Here is a 17,782-nt window from a genome sequence, read left to right as displayed (position 1 = left end):
AAGCCCTAAACGGCCTCAGCCCTGTATTCCTGAAGGAGCATCTCCACCCCCATCGTTCAGCCCCGGAGTGCCGAGGGCCTTCTGGTAGTTCCCTCATTGCAAGAAGTGAGGTTACAGGGAACCAGGCAGAGAACCTTCTCGGTAGTGGCGCCTGCCCTGTGGAACACCCTCCCATCAGATGTGAAAGAAATAAGCAGCTATCGTATCTTTAAAAGACATCTGAAGGCAGCCCTGTTCAGGAAAGCTTTTAATATTTAATGCTGTATTGTTTTTAACACTTGATTGGGAGCCACCCAGAGTGGCTGGGGAAACTCAGCCAGATGGGCAGGGTATAAAGAATAAGTTGTTGTTGTTGTTGTTGTTGTTGTTGTTGTTGTTGTTGTTGTTGTATCTCCTAAGCATAGAAGCAGATGTGTTGTGTAAGATTAGTTTTGAGGATTGGCTGACTCTGCAATTTAAAAAGTAGGAGAAAAGAGCTATCCATAATACCTACCCCTGGGATGTGGCTCAGGGATGGAAATACTGTTCAGCCTCACATTCCCAAAGGTGGATGTGGCCCTAGGTAAAAGTATGAAGAGCAATGGATGGGACCCTTTGTTTCAACCCCACAAAAGGAAGATGGCTCTATGTACATCATCTTCCACCCAGGCCAGCAGGAGGCATGATCATAGCACATCATCATTATTTATTATTATTATTTGTACCCCGCCCATCTGGCTGGGTCTTCCCAGCCACTCTGGGTGGCTTTCAACAAAGATTAAAAATACATTAAAATGTCACACATTAAAAACTTCCCTGAACAGGGCTGCCTTCAGATGTCTTCTAAATGTCAGGTAGTTGTTTATCTCTTTGACATCTGATGGGAAGGTGTTCCACAGGGCGGGCGCCACTACTGAGAAGGCCCTCTGCCTGGTTTCCTGTAGCTTTGCTTCTTGCAGTGAGGGAACCGCCAGAAGGCCCTCGGCGCTGGACCTCAGCGTCCCAACCACATGCCCCAACCAGGCAAAAACACTCAAGGAGGATGTGGAACAGGGTTGGTGAGGGTATGTAGACTGGGGAGATTCCCAAGGCCTGGACAGAGCGGCCTGAAGGGCTCAGCTTCCTCACTCTTACTTGAGCTGAAGAGCAAGCAGCAATTCTAGCTCTGTGCAGTTCCCCTTGCCTGCTGCATCGGCAGACAGCAGGATCCATGCAACTGAGCCGCCTAACAGCTCAACAGGACCCAGCTGGTTCTGGTGTTGCACAGTGGGACGTAGAGCCTTCACACTAGTCCTCTTGTTATCTTCAGCGTGAAAGCGGAGGGCAGGCGGCCATCCTCTCTTCCAAGTCCCCTTTCATGTGGAGGCACAGCTGTGCATTCCCGCAGCATCAGATCTGGTTCACCTGATCCCCCCTCTCGCCGACTTCCACTTCTGATACTGCGTGGCGCCATTCAATTAGTTTCAATTGCTCCCAGCCTGTGTCATTATAGCCCATGTGCTGGGATGTTGTACCTTTGAAACTAGGCTATTTCCCCTCTGAGTTTGTAAATATTAAGGTGACCTTGGACACAGCGTTCGCCGCTGCGTTTCATTGCTATGTGTCATCCCCTCGTCTCTTAGATAATTTCTCAGGGACGTTTCATTTCAGGTCTCTGCCATCAGGAGGCTTTTTAGAGGAATAGCTGTCAGTGATTTTTTAAAAAAAGAAAAAAAGAAAAAAGAGAAAGAAACACTGCAGCCTCAAAAACATGCCATTGCTGTTTCAGTGGAAAACCACAGGGGGTTGGCAAAATGGGAGGCTTCATCGAACTCAACTGTGGATGTTTCAAACAGCATTTTCCAGAAGGTTGCTGCCTGCTTGGGATATAAGGCATTTTGCACTGCCACCTACTGCTGCAAAGATTGCACTGCGCTCCATTTTAAGATGCTGTCCCACACTGTATTGTTTACTTGCGGTTTTATTTTTCATTTCTTAACATTGCAAAGCTGGCACTTGGCCAGATCATTTAGAAGTCAGGTGAAAACGATTTGCAAGTAAAACAGTTGTGCGCTTAGTAAAGGTGCTTAGGATTAGAGAGGAATGGTGCTAATACATTATTAATCTTAGATATTAAGGTCTAAATGTTGACAAAAAGGATGCTCGAGACATTTGCCTCCGCTCACCTCCATCTAATGCAAGGGGAACAGCAAATTCTGTCTTCTTCTTTTAATTCAGCAGGAGGAAAACCACTTTACTAACTTCCTTTGCCAGTTTGTCAGCAAATTAACCAGTGTTTGCTGCCTTTCCTGAAAGAGTCTACCCAGAGATGTGTGATGCGTATACGATTAAAGTCGTCATATCATCTGCTACAGATTTTATTGCCTGGAGTTACTTTAGGGTTTATTGGACAAGAATCTGGATTGAAATCCTCTTCCTCCCACCCTCAATTTACTTTTGTACAGGGCTGAAATCAGTACCTGGAATCCTTGGGTAGCTGCCAGGTTTCTAGGAGGGCCAACCACTGATGCCTACCTTGGGCTCCCCATTTTAAAAAAGAAAGAATCTGGTGCAGCAGTCAGAATAGAGCTGTGTGGCTGAGTCTAGCCACTGTAGTAATTCCCCACAATGGACCTAACACAGCATCCTTGAGGCATTGTGGGAAATTAAAATGGTGGCTGCGCTCAAGTCGCCTGGGGCTGCTTGTGTTCAGCAGTGGAGCATATGCATAGTCACTCTGGTGCATGGAGCAGTGCGCACAGGCTGCAGCCAGGGGCGGAGCGAGCCACCCATGGGGGCGGAGCGAGCCACTGATGGCTGACATTTGACGCACTGCCCGCCCCAACCCCCAACCCCCCCCCCGAGCTGTCAAATCGAAGGGGGAAGGGAGGAATGCCACCAGCAAAGCAACGCAGCTCCCTGCCCCACTTCCCCCGACGGCTCATGGTAGGCTTGGGAGTCACAAGTGGGTGCGTGCCAAATGTCACCCCGCTCAGCTAAGACACCCAGGGCGGACTGCCCCCGCCACCCCCTGCTTCCTCCATCTCAGCTTGTGGTGCTGCTCACAGCACTGCCACCTGCCACCATCCGATAAGCCCCAGATGATCCTAAGCAGGGAGAAGCGGGGTGCCCCAAACTTTCTGGGTGCCCTGTGACAATGAGGAGAAGAATACAAGGCATTGCAGAGTTGTCTCTTTAGTTGCCAGATGGCAACTCCTAACCAGGGGCGGCCACTCCCTCCCGCTGCTGCCCTTCCATCAAAGACTTGCTCACCAGAGTCACGTGGAAGTGGCTTCTAATGAGATTTCGTGGAACTCCCATGAGAACTTGCTAGAAGCCACTGCCACTGCTTCTCCTCGCTTCCCCAGGGGATTCTGCTGCTTGAGGCAGTTGCTTCAGTCTGCCTCCTAGGTGGGCCAGCCCTGTTCTTACTTGGAAAAAGACTAGATTTTCTACCGGGAACAAGTGCAAGGTAGTAAAATTACTACTAGGGCGCTGTTGGGTTGTTGTTTTTATTTGTATTAGGTATTTTGTGGTTTTATATCTTGATTATATTCTGTGAACTGCCCTGACACCCCCGGGTAAGGGCAGTATATAAATTCAATTTTTAAAAGTAATAATACTCTGTGTATTATGCCAGTGTGGCATAGTGGCTAGAGTACTGGACTAGGACCTGGGAGACCAGGGTTCAAATCCCCGATCGGCCATGAAACTCACTGGATGACTGTGGCTCATTCACGGTCTCTCAGCCTAACCTACCTCACAGGGTTGGTGTGAGAATAAAATGGGAAGAGAACTGTGCATGCCGCCATGACCTCCTTAGAGCAAAGGTGAGATATAAACATGATAGATAGATAGATAGATAGATAAATAGATATAGAAGAGACCAAACTATACAGGCATAGAACTGTAAAGTTGGAAGGGACCCCAAGGGAACAGAAACGCTTGCTGTAGTGCTTTGCATTTGTTAATAACTATATTAGTTGGAGGGGTTAGCAGAGGAGCGTGGAGTTTATCAGAATTTCCTCTCCCAGAGTTGGAGTGGAAAATTGAGAAGGAATCTGGCAGTACAGTGACATCTAGAGTCAAGCAGCCTCCACTACTGATCACTGGTACCAGGAAACTACTGCATATTTAGCCTACCTACTCATTGAAACACACACACGTAGCTCAGTTGGTTAGAGCATGGTGTTTTGTCATGTTTTACTATTCTGTTGGGAGCCGCCCAGAGTGGCTTGGACAACCCAGTCAGATAGGCAGCATATAAATATTATTATTATTATTATTATTATTATTATTATTATTATTTATTATTACATCAAGGTTGCAGGTTCAATCACTGTATGGGACAGCTGCATATTCCTGGACTAGATGATCCTCAGGGTCCCTTCCGACTCTAAAATTCTATATGACATGCAGCTCCATTATTACATAAAGCAATTTAAGATGCAGCATTTCGATCTTGAATGGGGAAAAACATACAGAGGCATTGTTTGCATGAGAAAGAAATAGGCTATTTCCTAACTAAAGTGCCAGTAAATAATTTGAATTATTTTAATTTTGTTTTTATTTTCTTACTTGTTTTTTTAAAAAAGAAAATAGTTTAAAAAGATTATAAATAACAATCACTTTTTGTTTTAAGTCTTAGAATAATGGACATAGGAAGGTGCTGGAGCAGTAACAGGAAATTATTAGTACTAGAAAACTGGCAATGAAATCCTTATCTAATACCTATCTACTTACTACCCATTCAATGGGATTTATTCTCAGGCGAGTGTGTATTGGATTGTAGCCTGAAAGCTGCAACAGGCACACCATGCTAGAAATATAAGGCAAGGTAGATTCTTTAAAAGGAACAACCATTCTCTCTGAGTATGATACATTCCCTTCCTTTGATGCCAGATGAAAGGGGTTTTTGCTACTGAAGATGTGATACTCTTCCATGATGATGTATGTGCCTGACTGAGAATGCTAGCATTTCCATTTTCTGGAAACAAACAGTTCTGAAGCTGTGGTAGACAAGACCTTGCAGTTTTACCCATCAACGAAACTAAAGAAGGCCACATTGCCTACAGAAAGCAGCGATGTGCCAAACACCTCTATCCCAATGATTCTCCATCAATTAATGAGAAAGGGAATTGCGTTCAAAAATTATCAAAGGGGGGAGAAAACATGGGTGAAATTTTATTGGGTGAGGTGTGGGGTTTTTGATGCACTTGCCTTAATTTTGAGGTGGTTGGGGAGTATTTGCGAGTGTCCTTTCGTTCATTCTGCAAATAATCTCTCCAGCAATTTGCAGTCTGTAGCCTTCCTGGATGCCTAAGTGTCAGTGATAGCCCTATGGGAAGAAGTCACGAGGTAACTGCTTCCACAGGGCTTTTTTCAAATCAGGAATTGAGAGCAACCAGGGAGGCTGCATAGTGCTGGAGAAATGATTATTGAGTTCACCCTCAGTCACTTTACAATGATATACCATGCTCAGAACTATTTGATTGGCTTGGCCCAGATCTTCAGTGCCTACGCCAGAAGAGGAGATGAGGAGGCACTGTGGTCAACCCTACTCCTGCCAGCTGGTGTTCAGTGGGGTATGACCAATGGACCCCAGGACCATTCACAGTGTGGAAAAAGAGGGAACCATATGGCCAATCGGGAAATCTGGGGAGGGGCGGGGGGGACTACTCAGTGCTCCAAAGAAGCAGCCAGCCAAAGCTGTTCTCAACCTACAGCAGGCAGGTGGGATGCCACACCAAAGAAGGCTGACAAGGGAGGGGGAAGAGCTTTTATTGTGATGCCAGTGCCACCTCGTCTCAGCATGGCACCCTGAGCATCTTGATGTCAGTGTGCTCCCTGCACATGATCCCTATTTCCAGGGTCACCTGAGGGAGATCAAATCCACTCCCTGCTAAGCACATGTTTGAGCTGTGTTTTGTTGACAGCAGGTTCTGTTCCATAGGCCCTTGTGGTGGAGAACCAAGGGCTTCTTTGAGGCAAATCTCAAAAACAAAAACAAGTTGGGAACCGTTGGAGGGCAGCAAGCTAGACCACGCTGCCAGAATACAGAGAGCAAAAGAGAAACGAGAACATCATAAACCACTGACTTTTACAACTATGCTTTTCCGTGGCTGTCTGCATTTGGACAAGGGACTCCAGAACTTGATCTCTGACCTGTTTCTTTTCCTTTCCAGAGCCGAAAGCAAGCTGCAGGTTAGGACGATCTGCATCCACATCAGGTGTGCCTCCTCCCTCCGTTACTCCTCTCAGGCAAGCCAGCGATCTGCAACCGAGCCAGGTACCATCGTTAGCCAATCGCGAATGACTTCCTGTGATGCAACATGCCAAATTTTCTCACCTCTCTGTGTGTCTGTCATCTGTTGCTGTAAATTGTTCTTCTGTGTATTTGGTTTGATTTCTGTTTGTATGCCTGTACATGTACGTGTCTCTCTCTCTCTCTTTTATAAGCAAAGAAATTCTACCCTCTCCAGTATCATGTCAAGACTTTCTTTGCTGTTAATTCATTTTAAATCTCTGTTTGTCTCCTCTTCATTCTGTAATATAAATGTGCTGACCTTTCATACTCTATATATTAGCTGAATGCTGTGCGCGCTTTTTTTTTTTTAGGGAAAAAATGATCCTGTGGTATATTTTTTTATCAACAATTTATCAATTTAATCGATGCTGTTTATAACATATATTTCTTTTAAATATTTCACGTACAACTTTTTTTTTTACTTTATTTCTCACTGACTTTGTATATACCATTTGAACTTTGACTTCTTGTATTATAATTATACGTGCATCTGTTTTGAGCTTGGTGCATGATTAGCAGTCATATAGATCTATCTGTCTGTCTATACATATATATACATATATATATATATACATACATTTTAGCGAAGCTGCAAAATATTTTGTTTTCTGCATGTGGCAGCTCATTTTTCATCAGCTCTTGCTTCTATATAATAGTAGTGGGACTATAAAGTAATATATTGCGTTTTTATAAACTGGCAAAAACATTGCAATGAGCAGGGTATACATCAGGCTTCCTCAACCTTGGCCTTCCAGATGTTTTGAGACTACAATTCCCATCATCCCTGACCACTGGTCCTGCTAGCTAGGGATCATGGGAGTTGTAGGCCAAAAAAATCTGGAGGGCCGAGGTTGAGGAAGCCTGGTATACATGGAAGGAAGTCCCATATATTGTGAATGACAGGGGGTGCAATGTGCTCTCTGCAAACCACCTCACTAATGGGTTTTCCTGTCCGATAGGTGTTATTGGGCACCCGCCAAGGCCTACACTACTGTTGGAGGCCCACTGCTAATCCCAGAAGCCTCCTGGTCCCACTGCTTCTTCTCCTGGTTTTTACTGCCTGTTTGCTGGACCAGAAGGAGGAGATAAATTAGCATCCTTTGCTTGCTGTGCATTCTGCCTTTGGGTGGTTGGGCCCTGGGGGAAATGGTGACTGAATGGGCAGTAGGCACAGAAGCAAGGAGGAGATGGGTCTGCTGAGGGTATCCTGCTGAAGGTCCCTCCAAGACCCTCAGCCACCACAATCACACAGGCAAGTCACCTAGGGGGACTGGGCATGCTTGGCTCCCAAGAACAAGAATATCTCAGACAGCTGCACAAATAGAGATGGTTCCAAAGCAGACTTTAGGTGAACTGGAAGAGAAAAGTTGTCCAAAGCAGTTTTTATCTTCCTTTCTCAAAGCATGTTGGGAGCTACATCAGTTTGTGCAGCCCGACACTTAAGTTCTTGGATTTCCCAGTCCCCCCAAAGCTGTTTTGTAATCTTCTCTGTTGTGTTGGTGCAGGTTTTGCCCTCACTACAATATTGTCTCCAAAATGAACCTTCTAAGGAAATAAGTCAATTCAGTTGGGCTCTAACTGTTAGAGTAAGTAAAGGATACCTCTTTTTCTGGGTTAGCAGACAGGGTTTTCTCTCCTTAAGCCTATCTACATAGCCCCGCCCTGGAAACATAGCTTACAAATGCAGCAGTAAAAGGTGCTCAGGTCCTGAGATGTCTGAGTGGTCAACACTTCTTCACAGGGTATCTCACATTTGGATGCTCCATTGTGTTAAAAACAGAAAGCTAGGGCATTAGGCAAAGGGATGGCTTGGAACTTTTCATGCCAGTGTACTAGTTTTCTCTTTGCAAGGAGGTTTTGGTTTTAGCAAGGGGGAGGGATTCAAATGTGATATTCCCCACCTATACTATGAAGTAGAAGAGTCCTTTATAGTTCTGCAAGAGGGAAAATAGGGGAGATTCAGGGGATTGGTGTTGTGAAATGGAGAGGGAGTCTAAACAGCATAGCATCAATTACAAGGAGAAGTGCCTCTTCACCACAATTATGAAACTGGCAGTGAATATGTTTAACAAAATAAAGCCTTATATTTTTTTACGCTGAGCTGAAAGTTCATCCCATTGAACTTTCAGCTCAGCACTAATGATACCACCTTAGCATTCTGCCACCTATTTTGCTGCATGTTTACACCGAGCCATAGTCACATTAGAGAATAGGATACAATGTTGAGAAAGTAGGTAGCTGGGTAGGTAGGTCAATAGATAGATAAATCGTGTTTAAAAACTACCCAGTTTAAATATTACTACTTACAATATATTACAAAGATTTCACAACTGCAGAGGCAGCAGAGAAGTTAGTAGAATAATCATTCTATGTATATAACTTGAAGAAAGATAAGAAGATATGAATATTTAGCTTTATTAGATGAATGTCAAGATCATATCAAGTAGTGTTTTACGTAAGTGCAAGATTTAAAATATAAAATTACTTACGCAGCAATCCAAAACATGCAGCATGTTTAGGATTGAGGAACTGGAGGAACAGGGACTTCACTTAAGTGTTATTAGCGTCTTTTCTCAGACCCAAAGTATGAAGGCAATATTTGAATCCTTCCCCGCGTCTCTTCTGTTTTGCTTTCATGAAACTAGAATGTTGCAGGAACTCTAAAGAAATGCCACATTCTGGCTGGATTCTAGCAAAATCTTATCCGGATGGAAGGGAGTCAAAGGAACACAAAGCTCTAGCTGTTTGGTAGTATCCTACTGTTTGTTTGTACTTCTGAATTTCCAGGCCACTTGGTAAGATTACAGAGCAGTGAACCCTGGTGCTGCACGTAATGCCTATGGATTGGTGGGGCAATGCAGTTTTCTCTGGGCAGATGCCATTTAACTTTGAGGAATAGTGACTATAGGGTCCCATGTGCATGCCTTCATGTAAGTGGGAGATATCCACTAGCCTAACCTCTAAAGAATGGGACATGGGTGGCACTGTGGGTTAAACTACAGAGCCTAGGACTTGCCAATCAGAAGGTCGGCGGTTCGAATCCCCACGACGGGGTGAGCTCCCATTGCTCAGTCCCTGCTCCTGCCCACCTAGCAATTCAAAAGCACATCAACGTGCAAGTAGATAAATAGGTACCGCTCTGGCGGAAAGGTAAACGGTGTTTCCGTGTGCTGATCTGGTTCACCAGAAGCGGCTTTGTCATGCTGGCCACATGACCCAGAAGCTGTCTGCAGACAAACACCGGCTCCCTCAGCCTATAGAGTGAGATGAGCGCACAACCCCAGAGTCGGTCACGACTGGACCTAATGGTCAGGGGTACCTTTACCTTTACCTTTACCTTTAACCTCTAAAGACCAGCTCTGTGTGTTGACTAAATGCTTGGGCATTATCCAACTAACATGTTCCATTAGCTCAAGGATTTCTGCTTGTGCAATGGAACTTGCCCCTCCTCCCACCCAATACCCTCTAAATCTGTTCTAGGTGTTCACCCAACCCTCCAGGGAAATTTTGGGGAGGGCACAGGGGGCACATGGGGAAACTCTCATCAATATGAATGGGACTTTCCCCCCCCCCATGCAGAGGTCAGGCACAGGGCGTTGAACCACAGTGTGGGGGTATAATAATCCCTAAACCTAGCAACTAGGATCTTGAGACAGATTCGACCCACAAGCAACCCCACAGACTTGCTCATTTTTTAGCAGACCAACAAATGGTGCATCGCCTTAAGTCAAGGTTCATCAAGTCCTTTGGGCACTTGAGGCAGCAAATCTACTTCTTCTTTTTAGCTGTGAGGTGCTGGTGAGAGCCAGTGTGGTGTAGTGGTTAAGAGCGGTGGACTCGTAATCTGGGTTCGCGTCTCCGCTCCTCCACATGCAGCTGCTGGGTGACCTTGGGCCAGTCACACTTCTCTGAAGTCTCTCAGCTCCACTCACCTCACAGAGTGTTTGTTGTGGGGGAGGAAGGGAAAGGAGATTGTTAGCCGCTTTGAGACTCCTTAGGGTAGTGATAAAGCGGGATATCAAATCCAAACTCTTCTTCTTCTTCTTCTTCTTCTTCTTCTTCTTCCTCTTCCTCTTCCTCTTCCTTCCTTCCTTCCTCCCTCCCTTTCTTTCTTTCTTTCTTTCTTTCTTTCTTTCTTTCCTTATTTTCACCAAGTTGTCTGATTTATTCCCATCAGTGGTTGGTGGAGCAGGATGTAGTCGGGTAGTTCTGGTAGCATAGGCAAGGTGGCAAAGAGTGTCAGATTAACAGCCACTGCACCCAACCCGTGCCATCTTCCCCATTGCCTCACCCCTCCCCCTTTTGGTACCCGGATGTAACTCCAGCCAGCTAAGCTGCGCCACTCCTTCCCACCCTGCCTCACTGACTATTACTACTTTCCTGCACCAGTCCTTCATAGTTCCATTTGTAGGTCTGAAAGAACATGTATAAGTAGCAGCTAGGGAGTAGGAGGATCTGTCCATTTTGGTTTTCTCCGTTTCTCATTTTTCCAATCTTAAAATCAGCTCTCCACAATTTGCAGATTTTTCTGCTATAAAACCCTCATGGGAAATTTTCAGTACTTTAGTGCAAATTTCTCCTGATAAACATACAGTGGTACCTCTAGTTACAAACTTAATTCATTCCAGAGATCCATTCTTAACCTGAAACTGTTCTTAACTAGAAGCGTGCTTTCGCTAATGGGGCCTCTTGGTGCCACTGCGCCGCCGGCACACGATTTCCGTTCTCTTCCTGGAGCAAAGTTCTCAACTCAAGGTAATTCTTCCAGGTAGTTAGCAGAATTTATAACCTGAAGCGTTTGTAACCTGAACGTTTGTAACTCGAGGTACCACTGTATTTTTGGATGCAGTTTTGACTAATGCACACATTTTTGCAAGCAATTTCTCTTAATATAATGCATTTGTGTATTGTTTTAAGCAATATGTTCATTTTTATGCACATTTCAAGTTGTTTGGTTGGACAACTGCATTGCAAAATTCAGATAACTGCGAATTTTGAAGGATTGCTGTTTTTCGGCTCTTGTGTTTGTTTCAGAAATGGCAAATTTGATAAATCTGACTTTGCATGTGAAGTGAATCAAATTTCTCCCTAGTAATAAGTTTTAACTTTAAGGAGATCTCTATGGAGAGGTCCAAAAAAGCTGGCCTTGCAATGACTGTGAGACTAGTCAGCTTATGAAATTTGTTCTTTGCTTCTCAGAGTCTTAAAATTAAGCTGGTGCATTCTGGTAATGCTTTAGAATGAGCAAAGCAAACCAACTACATGTATTTCCCCTTGACAGCATCAAAGTCAAGATTATGTTTGTGAATATGAAATCTGTCCATTGCAGTTTTGTTCTTTGTCTATCCATAATTTCCAGCTTTTACTTTGGAAATGAAATTGCTTGCATGTTTATACTCTTCCATTGCACTGTGCACAGTAACAGCCACTAGATGGAGCTGGAATCCACACTATTATTTAAGTGAATATCTTGCTTTATTTTTATGAAAGGGAAATGGAGGGAAGTTCCATTTTCCCTGCTATTTTCTGACTGCCATTGATATATTTGCTAGTGCAATCAGAACAGCTCAGAAAGACTGTCAGGTGATTCGCTGAATGACATCAATATTAGATCAAGTCAAAGCAATTCCAGCAAAGGGGAAAGTACAGAAGCATCATAAAAAAATTACAGTTGTCCTGTTGGTGGAGGAAGCTGGAAGGAAATGAGTTGAATCAAAGCTACTGCTATGATGTTTCCTTAAAGTGAATTGTGCTTCTGAGTATGCATTTCACCACTCCCACCCCAAGGCCTAATTTTTATTTTTATTTTCAAATATGGGGTTGTATCCAATGCATTGCTAAGTTGAACTCATTTAGAGGTATACTTGTTCTACTGGCAAATTGCTTTTCATCAGTGGAATATTGTCACACAAGAGAATGCATTAGCAGGTTGCTGTTAACTCTGTTGCAAAATAGATTGCACAACCAGTTGCACAACAGGTTTCCACTAGCACAGCTGTTGCATTGGATTCCCCCATTGTGCAGCATTAAAACTTACCTGTCTGCTAGTGCAAGAGTTCTTGTGCTAGCAGGCAGAGAACATTAGATACAGCCCATTGCATGCCTCATCACTATTCCCCTTAATCTATGAGTTGCCACAATTCTGAAAGATCCTTAGTCTCCCTTTGCTACTCCAGGAAAGTGGGGGGGGGGGAGGAAGAGGGGTCTGTTGGGTGGTCATTATAGCCAGGTGTTGCAGGAGTGTTCTGCAAGAGAAAAGTTCTACAGCAGGGTTAGTGGATCCCAGGGTAGAAAATGTGACACAGGACAGCAGCTGGACAGAAAAATTAAAGAGATGGAGGAACCAATGTTGGTTCTATATGGAAGGTAGGTGTTAAATGTGTGAAGTTTGATGTCTTTAATGGACAAGAACATATAAAAGATACATAGATGATAATAGGCAGTTTGTGACTCTGCAGTCTTAAAGTTGTTATTTGCCTCGTGTAAAAACCTTTCAAAGCTTAGGTAAAGGTAAAGGGACCCCTGACAATTAAATCTAGTTGTGAACGATTCTGAGGTTGCAGCACTCATCTCACTTTAAAGGCCGAGGGAGCCGGCGTTTGTCCGCTTCTGCAGACCCGCATCCCTCTTTTCGAAGATTAAGAACTGCTTAATTGATGGAACCTAGCCTAGCAAAATCTACCTCTAAAATTTAGCCTCATCTTTCTTTGTACATGTACAAAATGTTCCCCAAACCCTATTGGTTTTGATGTTCAAACTTTAACACACACACAAACTTATGTGGACTTGAAATATGTTGTGTACAATTGTTTTTGTACTGTTTGCTGTGTAGGTGGTTATTAACTGAGATTTGTGTTTTTCTTTTTTGGGTGCCCACAAGAGGGAGGTATTGATCTACTTTGTTTTATAGTAAAGGACAAAAGTTTTACCCACCATACAAAGGAACAATCATGTGGTCTGATGGAGCCTAGAATTTCTAAATTTTCTGAAAATGAACTGGTGAAACACAGTGACAACTATTTTACTCATTTACAGTAGGCAGCATTTCATTGGGGTTTATCTAGTCAGACAACTGGTCTAAAATAAAACACATTTCTCATAAGGTTAAGCATGTCAGCACAGATTTCATCAGCCTTCATCCATCCTCCCATTTCCTTCACATTCTGAATTGACAGATTTTTCATTTATTAACATTCAGTGATCCATAACTTGAATCCAGCACCATTATTGGCATTGGGACTGATACTGTACATTTTTGTAGACAAACTGTTGCATCCAGGTTATCTCAGTATTTTCCCTCTTATGGATCAGCTGCTCTCACAACGCACGAGTAGCATCTCATACAAACTACATTGCCAGAGTTTTCACAGGCAGGGCATCACCTCACATTTCTGGCATGCTTACTTTTTAATATCCAAGCATGGAATCCAAAGCATTGCACTGGATGGTCACCCATCCAGAGACTAACTGAACCAAGACCTGCTTAGCTTCAGCAAGGTGGTGGCCTCGTGTGCCCTTAGACTGTACACTGGAACCCACATTTTAAAGGTGATTTAATGGTGGTTTTGCTTATGCCCATGCAAGGCAGCTCATCCATTTTCCACCAGTCACTCTTTTCCCTATTGCAGGCCTCTGTGCCACATCACATACTGCTAGAGAGGGTTCCCCAACACTTAGGAGCAGTTTTCAGGAGGTATGGGGTGGGGGCTGTAGTGGATACAGGAGGATTAGTAAAAACCTGGTAACCAACCCTTCATGAGTGGAAGTGCTTTCCACTAGTGCAAAACTACCATTGGATACAAGACCCCATCAGAACACTAACCTATGGAGGTTTTCATCATCATCATCATAATTTATTTATACCCTGCCCATCTGGCTGGGTTTCCCCAGCCACTCTGGGTGGCTTCCAACCTAATATTAAAAACAATACAGCACCAAACATTAAAAACTTCTCTAAACAGGGCCGCCTTCAGTTTTCTTTTAAAAGTAAAATAGGTGCTTATTTCCTTGACATCTGCTGGGAGGGTATTCCACAGGCAGGCACCACTACTGAGAAGGCCTTCTGCCTGGATCGCTGTAACCTCACTTCTCGCAGCGAGGGAAACACCAGAAGGCGTTCGGCGCTGGATCTCAGTGTCCGGGCTGGACGATGGGGGTGGAGACACTCCTTCAGGTATACAGGACCAAGGCAGTTTAGGGCTTTGAAGGTCAGCACCAACACTTTGAATTGTGCTCGGAATTGTACTGGGAGCCAATGAAGATCTTTCAGGACCAGTGTTATATAAGCTTGGTATTATCCATAAGTTGGTTCACTGACACCTGACCATGCAACATTGCTACATCCATATTGCAAAGTCCTGAGCTGCATATGGAGTTGCTGACTGCCCTGTTAATATAGAAAGCTAACAGGGAAATTGAACCTTCCATGAGTATTATTTAGATACCTGGTGTCATGTTTCAGTCCACATCAAACATTTAAATCATTCTTATGCCACTTTGAACAGTCACAGAGAATCCTGGTTACTGTAGTTTGTTAAGGGTGCAGGGAATTGTGGTTGCGTGGATTAATCACCATCAACCAACTACAGTTCCTATAATTCCCCGGGGAAGGCCATGACTGTTAAAGTGGTATAAGAGTGCTGTAATAAGAATGGGAAATTCATGGAAGGAAAGGCAGACATCAGACCAAGGGAATAAGTGGTCCTCATTGGAGAAATGTTAAGAACTTCCAGGGTCTCCTATAAACCAATGATGGCCTTGCTTATAATCTGAGAAAAAGCTCAAGTCAATCAAGCAAATCAGTCCAAAAGATCTGAGGGTGCCGTACTTGAGCTTAGATTGGTACTTATTCAGGAATGAAGAAAGATTGAAAGATGTAGGTGATGGAAAATAGAGAACTAGAGCCAAATCACGGATCAGGAATCAGAAGCTAGAGGATAAGAGCCAGAATCCAGAAAGGCAATTTAATAATGAAAGGTTGAGGCTAGGCTACAGTAGGGCAGATCTGTAGACTGCAACAGAACAAAGGCAAAACAAATAGGGATAAGGATGCACAGAGATGTCTCTTAAGTCTCTCATCCACAGTCATTTCCCATGCAATCCTAGATGTGTCTATTCAGAAGGAAGTTCTACAGGGTTAAGTGAGGCTTATTCCCATGTAAGCATGTAGAGGATTGTAGCCATAGGTAGCTTTTGAACATGTGGTGCAGGTAAGAGCTTTGAAGAGTGCAGCTGAAAACTGCAATTCCAAGCTCACTTCCTCGGAAGTACCTGCTATTAAATGAAAGTAAAACAGTTCTTTAAGTAGATGTGTTTAGGATCAGGGTGTTAGTTTTTATACTAGTATACTATAAAAATTTATGCAGATGTAAATGTGTGCAATAAAATATATTATTTCCACCAAAAAGACCTCACAGTCACAACAGCACAGCGGCATCTGTGAGGCAGTTGTACAGCGACTAACCAAACGTGGTTATTGGTAGACAAACATTTTATCCTTATGGCTTCATTGGTCTACAGGGGCCTATCCCATGACAGGGTCCTCCAGGGTGATTAGTTTAGGATGCAGCAGATCTCTAGCTCAGGCAGCTGATTCCTGGCTCAAGCAGTGTTAAGTCCCCAGCCCCTGCTCAGTGGAACATATTCCAGAGAGGCTTTCTCATTTCAACTAGCGTAACTTTACACTGGCTTAACTTACATTGGCCTGCTTGGTGCTAGTTTCTTGTGCATAGGACTGCTTCCTGAATTTATTACGGCTTTTGAACCATGTTTTGTTTTTGTCTACTTAGCAAATAAAAAGAAATAAACTGTAAGTGCTTCATTCGCTTTTTATAACTGCCTTTCATGTGATACCATTCAAACATGGTGGACTTACGAGGGACTACGTGACAGTTGAATGAAATGAAGCTTATGATAAGATATTAATATTACTTGTCAGCCTATGTGTACCTATAGGTTGGTTGTAACTTTATTGCGTAAGAGTCCAAGATCCTTCATAAGAGACTCACCTTTTCATATAATGGGGGAGGGGAGGAGGAAATTTGCTTTCTAAGACCTGGAGCTGAAATTATCATTTTAATCAAGTTGAGAAAATAAATGTGGCCCTCACATGATTGCTCAGTTGCTTTCCTGTGGCTCTTCTGCACCTGCTGTTGAAATCCTTGTGCCTTTCTTTTCTCCCTTGGTGTACATTTATGTTTGACTCAGGGCAACAATTTTATAGGGTATTTATTCATAAATGAAAAAAAGAAAACAATGATTAAAAGTGGCATGAAGCAAAAGTTTATGGCAGCATGGCAGACTGCCTGTAGTTTCGCCATTCCCTTGTGAAAGAAAAATAGAGAGCCTATTTATAATGTGCTATAAATAGAGTGCCACTTCTTTCATCCAGCACATATTTCTCTTTTATCCACAAACACTGCTTTTTTGCCTTTCTGATATGTGAATTTGCTGGGTTTCACCCGTGCGTCTTCTGTTTAAACTGTGTGTGTGAGAGAGGGAGACACCACACAGGACACTGTGAACAAAAGTACCGTTTTCTTTATCACCATCTCTTTTGTTACATCACAGACCGCTCTAGCCTTGTTGCCATGGTGACCATAATTTCATCAGATTCCCCCTCAAATGTTTGTATAGCCTTATACAGTATATTGCACTTACTGCAACTGTATAGTATCTTGTCTGTATACTGTATGCCCATAAATATGTATATTTATTCACCCATGTATGTATGTATAGTTTGTTTATATATCTGTATATGTATGTGTGTCTCTTCATAGTCTGTCTCTGAAATGTTTGACTTCCTCACAAACATTATATGTCTGCAAGTTATGATGAAGTATGGATGCCAGCACTCACTTTTGATAACTTATAACCTTCATTTTGTCTTGTTAAACAATGAAAATAAAAACTTCGTGTATTTTAAATGAGAATTTTAAAACAGTGGTTACTTTTCTTTTGCTTTCAAGCGTGGCCCTTTGGGATAGGGTGGGGTCATTTGTTTTAGCAGCCTGTGGGGGGATTCTTGGTTCAGGTGTAGGGTGGACAGCTGGAATGATTCCCTCTTAAAAGCAATGGTCTCAGCATATCATATTATGCATGGCATGAAAAAGGTAGATTAAAAAAAAGTCTCCCTCTGTCATATCAGAACTCATGGATATCGGGTGCATTTGAAGGTTGGGAAATTCAGGACGAACCAAGGAAGTATTTCTTCGCACAGCACATATTTAAACTATGGTATTCTCTCACTCCAGAGGCAGTGATGGCCACCAACTTTTGCTGGAAAAAGCAGGAGAATAAAGGGCTCTTGTGCTTGGCTCCTGCTTGTGGGCTTCTCACAGGCCTCTGGTTGGCCACTGTGAGAACAGGATATTAGACTATATCTGCTATTGGTCCAATCCAGCAGGGCTCTGCTTATGATCCCATGTTTATGTTCAGGGAGTGGAGAGCAACTGCCTGGGTTCGAGAAAGTGGTTTCCCAATGGTGAACAAGCCAGCAACCCTTAAAGGGAACAAGGT

At 43.5% G+C, this 17,782-nt stretch overlaps 1 protein-coding gene across 5 annotated transcripts in view; it reads left to right on the top strand.

Moving 5' to 3' along the window:
• Positions 1–17,782, top strand: part of NYAP2 (neuronal tyrosine-phosphorylated phosphoinositide-3-kinase adaptor 2) — a 147,257-nt gene that overhangs the window by 119,332 nt on the left and 10,143 nt on the right. For all 5 annotated transcript variants that reach the window (XM_081006888.1, XM_081006891.1, XM_081006889.1 and 2 more), the window contains one exon: positions 6,144–6,247. In XM_081006888.1, coding sequence (XP_080863014.1) covers positions 6,144–6,247 — 104 coding nt within the window. The remainder of the gene's footprint in view (positions 1–6,143; positions 6,248–17,782) is intronic.

Source organism: Podarcis pityusensis, assembly GCF_964106645.2.
Source record: "Podarcis pityusensis genome assembly, chromosome: 5".
NCBI classification, from domain to species: Eukaryota; Metazoa; Chordata; class Lepidosauria; order Squamata; family Lacertidae; genus Podarcis; species Podarcis pityusensis.
The sequence above is the reverse complement of the archived record's forward strand: the minus strand, read 5'-3'. Positions and strand labels throughout refer to the sequence as shown.